This window comes from Cucurbita pepo, chromosome 2, assembly GCF_057944985.1.
Source record: "Cucurbita pepo subsp. pepo isolate OVF chromosome 2, ASM5794498v1, whole genome shotgun sequence".
In the NCBI taxonomy this organism is placed as follows: Eukaryota; Viridiplantae; Streptophyta; class Magnoliopsida; order Cucurbitales; family Cucurbitaceae; genus Cucurbita; species Cucurbita pepo.
Window position 1 is genome coordinate 237,874 of NC_141799.1, and position 9,461 is coordinate 247,334.

A 9,461-nucleotide genomic window follows, 5' to 3' on the forward strand; every position below is an offset into this window, starting at 1 on the left:
GTGGATAGTATGAAGCAAGGCATTTGGGCCGACATGGCAAATAGATTGGGCTTCATGGGCCTAAGCAAACCAAGACAGCTAATCTTGAGCCCGGCAGAGGCAAAGCATCACTTCATAATTTTAATTACGAACGGGCCGCATCGAGAAAACAATTTATCTACGCGCGCAATCAAACGCGCCGTTTTGACGTCCTTTTCTCTCAGCTCCGGGTTCGTTCTTACTCCTCCGTTCTCTCGAGATAAAGCCCATTCGCCGTCCGGGACTCCAGATCGTTCTGGAAGGCATTTTCATCGTTAACATCCGCTATTCTGCCCCGCCTCTACATCGTCTTCGGCAAAAAACTGCAGTTCTGCGATTGGGTTGTATCGAACTCTGACAAGAAAAGATTTCGCCGGTGGTCTATTGTGATTCTCGACGACATTCACATCCGTCGTTGCCGGTTCTTGTTTCCATTGCTTGTATCGTTTCTCGTTCGAAGAGGTACGTTTTTCATTGTAGCTTCCTGTAACCCTATGCGGATGATGTATTTCTGTTTATTGAATTCGTTTTCATCGGGATCATCGAGTTTTCTTTTCGTTGTTTGGATGATTGTTTCCTTCCTATTTGGGTCTGCACCTTTCTTCCGCCTTCTGTATTTTGCTGGATGATTCTTCCTGTTTTCTGTTATATTGCCAAGCTGTTGCATTTTCTTCATCAATGGAACTTAAGTGAATACGACAACTTCTTCCCCTAGAACTGTACTCATACATTTTAATTAGACTAGCTGTTTCGGTAGATTGAGGGCGTTAATTTAGATCTTAATATCTTATTGTTCCGCATTTTGTATTGTCGCGAATAGAGGTCTCACATTATAAGTCTAGCTCATGCACAATGAAATTCGAATAGGTTTGTGATCGAATCATGATAACTAACCACTCATCTTTTCTTGCGAAATCTCGTTGTCATTTTATCCATATGTGATACCGGCTTCTAAGTTGGTGCGGCCTCTCCGCTCCAATCTGTTATCCCACGATAAATATGTATCTGGTTTGACTTGTTAGTTGTTGTCTTATACCTCTCTTATGATCGTCATTCATGGAGACGAGGCAAGGCATGCTGGGGTTTTGTTTCTGAACGCGCCTTTGTGTTTAGACGGTAGCTGCAGTTAATTGAATAGCATGGCGGACCAGTCAAATGAAGGTTCCAGCACCAGCAGTACTGCAGCTTCAAATATTGAGCTGAACATCAAGACTTTAGATTCACATAACTACAGTTTTCAAGTGAACAAAGATGTAAGAAATAAATTTTTGTCTAGAAAGAAAATTACTTTTCTTAGGCATGATTAAATGTTTTACTTGGAGAATTAGTCGTTTTCGAAGGGAAAAATGAAAAAAAAAAAAAAAAAATCATTTTGAGATTTTTGTTTTCTTTTTTCTTTTGTAAACAATAGTTATTGTTCAAGTCTGTTTCCTCTTCATGCACATTCATTACCTATTCTCGTTGCTTGTCAATCTATTAGATGCCGGTTCAACTATTCAAGGAGAAAATTGCAAGTGAAATAGGAATCCCAGTGAATCAGCAACGTTTGATATTCAGAGGAAGGGTCTTAAAGGATGAACATGCTCTTTCTGACTATCGTATCCTATCAATTTCTGCATTTAACATTTGTTTTATTTTAACATATTTCGTAGTTTTCTTCTTTTCTTCTTCCATCACTAGTCCTAGTTTTCTGAGTTGCAAACTATTATGTCACATCTTTCGTGTATGTTCACTTGCTTCCTGACATTCATATTCGATCTCAAATTAATTGGGAAGTTTCTTTTACATGGTAATGATTGATATGCATATTGACAGGACAAGATAATTTATTTATATAATTTGGCAATCTTAAAAGCTTTAATAGCATAGGAGTTGAAAGTGCGGATGGGAGTTTCTTCTTTACTCCGGTAATATTAGATGAAATTATGACATTTCATAACTGTTTTTATTTGACTAGAGTTGTGATCGATACTTTATTTAGTTTGTTCATATAACAGCCCTTAACATAGTAATGTACTCCAATTCTTTTCGGATTTGCAGCCTTGCCAAATTTGTTTCTTAGTTTTTGCTGTCCGAGGCTTTCCCTTTATGCAATTAAGTGCACTTGTTCATAGATTTGGATTTGGACTTTAGTTTCTTAACTCTTTAAGATTTGGAAAATGGACATACCTTACATTTAGTTGAAAGACTACCAACGGCGCAACATGCAGCATCCGATGCTGGCGCAGTCGACAGACCTGCAAATGGTATGGCAATTAGTATACTAGGGTTGAGAATTTATAAACATATGAGGTATTGTACATTTTCTTAAGTTTCCTTTTATTTGCTGCTCAGTACCTTCATCAGTCGGTAACGAAGCTGGAGCTAGTGCCCCTCGTAATCGTGTAGGACAAATTGCACATAGTGTGGTTTTAGGAACATTTAACGTTGGTGAACAAGGTGAAGGCATTGTTCCTGATCTTTCTCGGGTATACAGTTTAATGTTCTTTTGTCCTTTAATCCTTCAATTTATTTGTTTATTGATATTATTATTATAATTATGCTTATCATGGACTCTTATCACATATAATATGTTCCCCATTCCCAAGTTATTAGTTGTATGATGTACATTCGTGAATTTCATATTGCCCAGTAAGGCAGTAGCCAATGAAACACTTTTTTCTTGTTCCTCCCCATATTCTAGGTTATTGGGGCAGTTCTGAATTCTATTGGACTAAGCAGCCAAAATACAAACATCCCAATTGGTATGCAGTCTTCATTGGTAAGTGAGGAAGTCTTCTTTTTCTCTAAATGATAAATGGTGTATATTTCAATGTTAAATCAAGAAATGTTGGGAAGTATGGGATATTTTAGGGTCTGTTTGGTATACAATTCATACTTTGTTTTTTGTTATTCACTTATTCTGAACAACTTTCTAAATTGAGATCTGGTTTCTTAATTTGTTACTAAACGCATTCAAAGTATTCAAATAACAAAGTACAACTTTGTTGTTCATTGAACCTGTTGTTTCAAAATTATGTTTTCGAACTACCAACCGAACAAATCCTTAGTTTTTTAGCCTCCTTTCTGAGCTCGCACAAGGCTTATTTGTATTTTTTATTATTATTATTTTTTTTTTTTGCTTGATCTTTTTAAAGATGTTAATATGATCATTATTATTATTAAAGCCAATAGGAGGATTGTTTTATCCAGCTTTGAGTTGATTTCTCATCAATCTTGTTTTTTGCTTGATATAATGTAAGCTCTTATTGTTTCCTAATCCTAACTAAAAAAGTCAATGGTGCATATCTCCCAGTAAAAGTTCACGTAAGTTGGATTGCCTTTTATTTTCTTCCTTTTCTTCTTCCATACATTCTAGTTGAAGCAGAACTTGTTTCAATACTGTACTATGTGTGGATTCTCACAACTCTTTGATTTAATAATTGTATTCTTATCGTATTTCACCTCAAGTGCATGATTTCAGCTCACCATCTTTTTTGTTGTATCCTCTGGCCTTTAAATTTTCAGTTTCTTATTCTTTTCTGGATACTTATAAAATTCTGACGGTTGTTGATTTGGTTATACTTGTATAGCCAAACAATCGTGGCGCACCAAGTCAAGGGAATGAAACATTTAGGGGTAATTTCGGCGCTGGAGGACAAGCAACGAGTCAGGCACAAACTGGACAGGCCAGCCAGCAATCACAAAGTTCTCCTCACGTGATTCAAATTCCACTTGCCAGTGCTGCCGTACCAGTTCCTTCTATTCATGCAGTAGCGTATCTTTTCTCTGTCCATGCCAAATTGTTATATATTGCTTGATAGGTTTGGTTTCTTGGCTCTCCTATTGACTACTTGTTTACCTTTTGCTTTTAGCCCATTCCTCATTCTTTGACAACACTTTCTGAGTTCATGAACCGTATGGAATATGCAATATCTCAGAATGTTGGTAAGCTCTAAAAAAACATGATCATTGATTTGGTGCTTAAAACAAATGCTTAATTTGAAGAATTTCATCTCTAATTTATGTTTCGCTAACCTTTTGGGTTGATTATTATTATTATTTTTACATTTTATGATAACACAGGAGATCTACCCAGGGTGGAACTGCCTACCAATCCCCAAGGTTTACCAACCACTGAATCTTTGAGCATTATCTTGCGCCATGCTCAACGGCTTCTACGTGATTATGCCACAGTTTCACTATCTGTGAGTACTGTATCTAGTTACATTACTTAAAATTAATAGCTGCTGGAAGTTGTGATGGCATAAGAGTGTACATGTGGACAATGAATTGTTGATCTGTCAACAAGGATATAACTGTATAGTCTTGTTGGTTTTGGTGAGTAATGTTATGAATTTTGCGAAAGATAAATCTAGCTATGTGGGTTAGGTCAATTATCTTAGTTTTACACAGAATGGTTTAGTTCATATGTACATGTACAATGTCTATCAATAGTATATTTTATATCCTTTTGTTAATTAGTAACTAATAACCTATTAAAGAAAGGGTTGCAGTGGTAGTAATGGTCTGTTTGGATTGATTTCTAAGTATTGAAAAACACTTTTGTTTGAGTCAGGTCTTGGTCTATAAGTATTCTCAATGGAAATAAAAGAACTTCTTGTCACGCTAGCAAGGAAACACTAAAATAAAAAATTTATGGAATTAAATAAAAATTTAGGCTGGAGTGGGGATGAGGAATCCCATTGGATTCATAGCCAAGTAAGTCATAGGGTCAAATCTGAAAACTCAATGCATGTCTTCTGCCTGTCTTACCAGAGCGGTGTTCAGCATCCCATATGGTTTCCAGTATCGTATGTTCAAACTATCTGGTAGTGGATGGCCTTTCTTTCATAATTGAAGTATTAGAACTTCATTGATAATCCAGATGAACAAACGATGGAACAAATTCTTTTGATACAAAACCATATGAGTCCAGGTTTTATTGTTCTTTCATTTAGAATAAGAGTGATTGTGGATTTTTCCTAGCTGCTGCGTGGAAAACAAGTCTTTTCTTTTTTCTTTTTAATTAGTTATTGAACATTAATTTTCTTGGCATTTCATGATTGACGTCTTTTTCTTTATGTTCATCTGAACTATGCTTTATAATCATCACATGAATCTATTCTCATGCATCTATGCCAATGTTTAGAGTATTGCTGGGCGTTTGGAGCAAGATAGCTCTTCCACTGATCCCATTGTGAGAGCTCAAATTCAGGAAGAGTCAGTAGAAGTAGGACTTCGGACACAACAATTTGGAGCGCTTCTTCTGGAACTTGGCCGTACAATGTTGACATTCCGTGTGGGACAGTCACCTGTAAGTCGTTATTTATACAGTGAGTGAGATTCAAACTAGTGATTTAAAATGTACTAATGTTGCTGTTTGGTTTTTTGCAGGCTGAGTCGGTCGTTAATGCTGGCCCAGCAGTGTATATCTCACCTATGGGGCCAAATCCCCTAATGGTTCAGGTTAGACATCTTCGGTTGTTTTTCTAATTAATTTAAAAAATGATTGAGATATGCAATGTTCTAACTTCGTTATGTTATGTGCATTGGGAATCTACTCTAGCATAGTTGATACCTATTCTTTTTCTATCTTTTTCTGATTTGTCTTTGGTATGTTTGAGGTGTCCGTTGTGTTCCAAGTGCTTCCCTGGGTGAATGGATTTTATTTTGCTTTCGTTAAATATGTGAAACGTATATTGTAACCATCATGAGATTGATAACAAAATTTCTGAGATTTTCTGTTGAATTAGTTTATTATTAAATTAGTTTTATTATAAGAAAAATAGCTTATAGGAATGAGTTCGTCATGACTACCACAATCAAGCCGCCCCCTCATCACTTTTTTAATGACAGGAATGGTTTTTAAATATAAAATTCAATTAACCTCAACAATAACTAATTAGCATTTGATTTATTGATTTTAAATGGTAAGAAGCTGTATAGTTCCATTAATGATTTCTTTGAAAATTTAGATTTTTACAATTATTCAATTTTGAATACGAAAATACATATCGTAAAGTTATAAATTTCACAATGTATTAATAATATCAAATACTTCAAAACTACACATTACTTCAGTAAATTAAAAAGTAAATCATTTCAATAACCTTCTTAAAATGTACTTATAAGGAATTTTATTCAGCTTAGACAACGTTTTTATCTAAAGAGATTGGAGATTTTTTTTATATGATTTTTATAATTTTATACTTATCCAAAAATATGTAATTGTTTGGTCATAGATACTGTTTCTAGTATAGATATTGTTTGGTCATCCCACTTATTTACAGCATCGGGTTCTATGCTTTTGTGAGTTTTTCTCACAATTCACATCTTATTTTGCAGCCTTTTCCCCTTCAAACTAATCCCGTCCTGGGAGGTGCTGTACTACCATCAAACCCAGTGGCTGTTGGTGCAGTTGGAATTGGAGCTCCCCCTAGGCACATCAACATTCACATACATGCTGGTGAAGATTGAAGTGTTTTGATGTGTGTTTTCTTCATATCATGTGCTTTCTCCTGAGTTCTGCCACCCTTTCCGCAGTTGGTACCAGGTCCAATAATGGGGAGGAGGGAGCACCTGCAGAGCGTCGGAATGTTGGTGGCTCGACCAATTCAGGTGGAGCACAGGCACCGACTTTGAGTAGTGTTACTGAGTCTGCTATTCCATATCCGTTAGGCGTTTCGATTTCTGCTGCTGTGCAACCTGGTGAAGGTATTTCGTTTTCCCAGCCTACTCCTGACTTTGTTTCATTATCTTCCATTATTGCTGATGTCAATTTACGAATTAGAGATTTAGTTGGTAATGTTGGAGATGGTAGCATTACTGAATCAGGTAAATCATTTATTTAATCACATGAGTACATTGCATTTTTTTTTCATTTCTACTGAACATTTTGTATTCAGGTCAAGTGCAAACGGCAGTTCAGAATTCTTCTATTGGTTCTAGAACAAGGAGTGAACAGCAAAGTGATATGAAAAGGGATGTGGGTGGAGAGTCGAGTGATCTGCGTAACCGTGATATTGGAAGTGACAAGGTAGATATTTGGTACAATGTTTTTCCTCCTCACTCCCCCCAGTTCTTTTTTAAGCTTGTCCTTGTATTAGATTAAATGCTAATATAGTTGTAACCAACCACAGCGAGATACAGGAAAGGCTAACTCAACTGATTTACCAACATGCTCTAGTGGTGGGGGATCTGAATTTGTTGGAGGAAATGAAGAAAATTTTCAGAGTCAGGCATCATATGAGAAGAGCTCAGGAGCCGGGTCTTCTCAAGCTGTTCCACTTGGACTTGGACTGGGAGGCCTAGAACGACCAGTAAGATTAAGCTATTTATTTTTCAAATTTTGATATCAGATTACTGTTCTGGTGTCCTATTGTTGAACTATACACGTTTTTGCCTATTGGCGATGGGTAGCACTTAGCACTTGTGCTTTAATTGTTTTAGTAAATGATGAGACACAAGGATAAGCGTGATAGGGCATCAATGATATTGAGATGAGACTCCATATCTAAGGGATAATTTCATGTTTGTACTGGATATTAATTCACAATTCTCTTTGGTTTTCTTTCTTTCTTTCTTTCTTAATTATTTCCTCTTTCTTTCCTCCTCTTTGTATTGGCTGACCAGAGGCGAGGAAAGCAGCAAAGGTCACAGGTTAAGGAGGGTAACAGTGGAACCAGCTACAGCCAAGGCTCTACGGGCCAGCAGCTTTCACAATCTCTTGCCTCTAGTGCTTCTATGAATAGGTCAAATGCTCATGAGCCCTCGACTGCGAGCCCAACTCTGGATAGCAGATCCTTGCATGGGCCAGGTTCTGATAATCAAATTGATATCGGAAGCAGTATGAACCAAGTTTTGCAGAGTCCTGCTTTGAATGGATTATTGACTGGGCTTTCAGAGCAAACTGGCGTTGGTTCTCCTGATGTATTGAGGAACATGTTGCAACAGCTGACGCAGAGCCCTCAGATGACAAACACAGTCAATCAAATTGCTCAGCAGGTTGACCCTCAAGATCTCGAGCACATGTTTGCTGGGTCAGGAAGAGGCCAAGGTGGTGGTATCGATTTGTCCAGCATGCTCCAACAGATGATGCCTATTGTCTCTCAAGTGCTTGGGGGAGCAGGGCCAGGGCAACTGTCTTCCTCAAACATCGAACGAGAGACGAGGCAACCGCCGTTTCCAAATGTTGATATAGAGCCAAGGTCTCATAGTGAGAGGTCTGGTAGTGGAGTAGAAACATCTAACGACCAAAATTTTCAGGTTTGTTTAATTCATGTCTTTCATATTATCTTCCCATGTATAATTTTGTAAATTGTCTAACCCGTCTGATACAAATTCTGTGACTTGTTGAAATACTATGTTTGCTTGTGGAGAGCATATTACCCAATAAGTTGAAAATTTTCATACTCGGATCTAAGTTGAAAATTTTCATACTCGGATCTAAGTTGAAAATTTTCATACTCGGATCTAAGTTGAAAATTTTCATACTTGGTTTCTAAGTTGAAAATTTTCATACTCGGTTTCTGGAGTAGCATGATGACTGAGGTTCATGGTCCATTACACTTGTTAACCATTTGAATCTTCCTCCTGACTTATTTCTTTCATGCTTTTCTGCCGTTTTCCTATAATTTTCAGTGTGGGTGGTTTGGAATGTGTGATCTCTTTTCTATTTCGTGTGCGGTGAAGTTTTATAGCGTAACTAACTATTGTGTTTTTAGATCGACTCCCAAGATCTTGCTCGAAGGATCACGTCTACCAATTCTCCGAGGGATGTCTTCCGAGCTATAGTTGAGAGTTCAGCTCGGCTTTCTGGCAGTAGTAGCGAAGATATTGCAAATGAGTTGTGCGGTGATGAGAGACTGGCTAAGGTGAAATATTATTGTTACATAGTGTGTGCTCTTCTTTTCAGTTCCCATTACCATGGTGTGACGTTGAGTTTTCATGGGATCCCTGTGGATTTTTGTAGGAATATGTAGAGATATTATCAAGTGATGTAAACCGACGGCTACAAGACAATTCAGATCAGGAAAAATAAAATCTGTGGAGGGAAGTTGAAGATTGGCACCGCTGAATTTGGACATTATTAGATTTCTCAACTTATTTTTCTGGTGGTATAAGTTATGATGTTACAGTCTCTTTTTATATGCTGTTTTGGCCTAAATCGTAGAGCCTATAGGTTGTAAAATACTTTTTTTTTTCTTTTGTTTAAGATTATTATGAAATTCATTATTGTTTCATCGATGCTACTCTTTCTTTAGATGTTGGCATATGCATATAGATATCGAAGTGCAAAAGTTCAATATTGGAGATAGGTCAACTTTTCAACTTATAGAATTAGTAGAACTTGATTCCAACTTATAGAATCCAAACTATTTAATTTTCTATGTCAAATTAAATAAGAAAATAGGAGGTGTTTTGGATTTTGTTGAATAAAACTAAAATTAAATATGAATAGA

At 36.8% G+C, this 9,461-nt stretch overlaps 1 protein-coding gene across 1 annotated transcript; it reads left to right on the forward strand.

Moving 5' to 3' along the window:
• Positions 1–155: 155 nt before the first annotated feature.
• LOC111786446 (uncharacterized) lies at positions 156–9,242 on the forward strand. Its single transcript, XM_087121341.1, has 18 exons — positions 156–480; positions 1,132–1,271; positions 1,499–1,616; positions 2,169–2,264; positions 2,353–2,486; positions 2,702–2,779; positions 3,591–3,770; positions 3,873–3,945; positions 4,084–4,205; positions 5,150–5,314; positions 5,395–5,466; positions 6,346–6,466; positions 6,544–6,834; positions 6,906–7,036; positions 7,140–7,319; positions 7,633–8,265; positions 8,724–8,873; positions 8,972–9,242. Exons 2-18 carry the CDS (start codon positions 1,158–1,160, stop codon positions 9,038–9,040), a joined length of 2,727 nt encoding a protein of 908 aa, XP_086977467.1. The 5' UTR covers positions 156–480; positions 1,132–1,157; the 3' UTR covers positions 9,041–9,242.
• Positions 9,243–9,461: the final 219 nt, after the last annotated feature.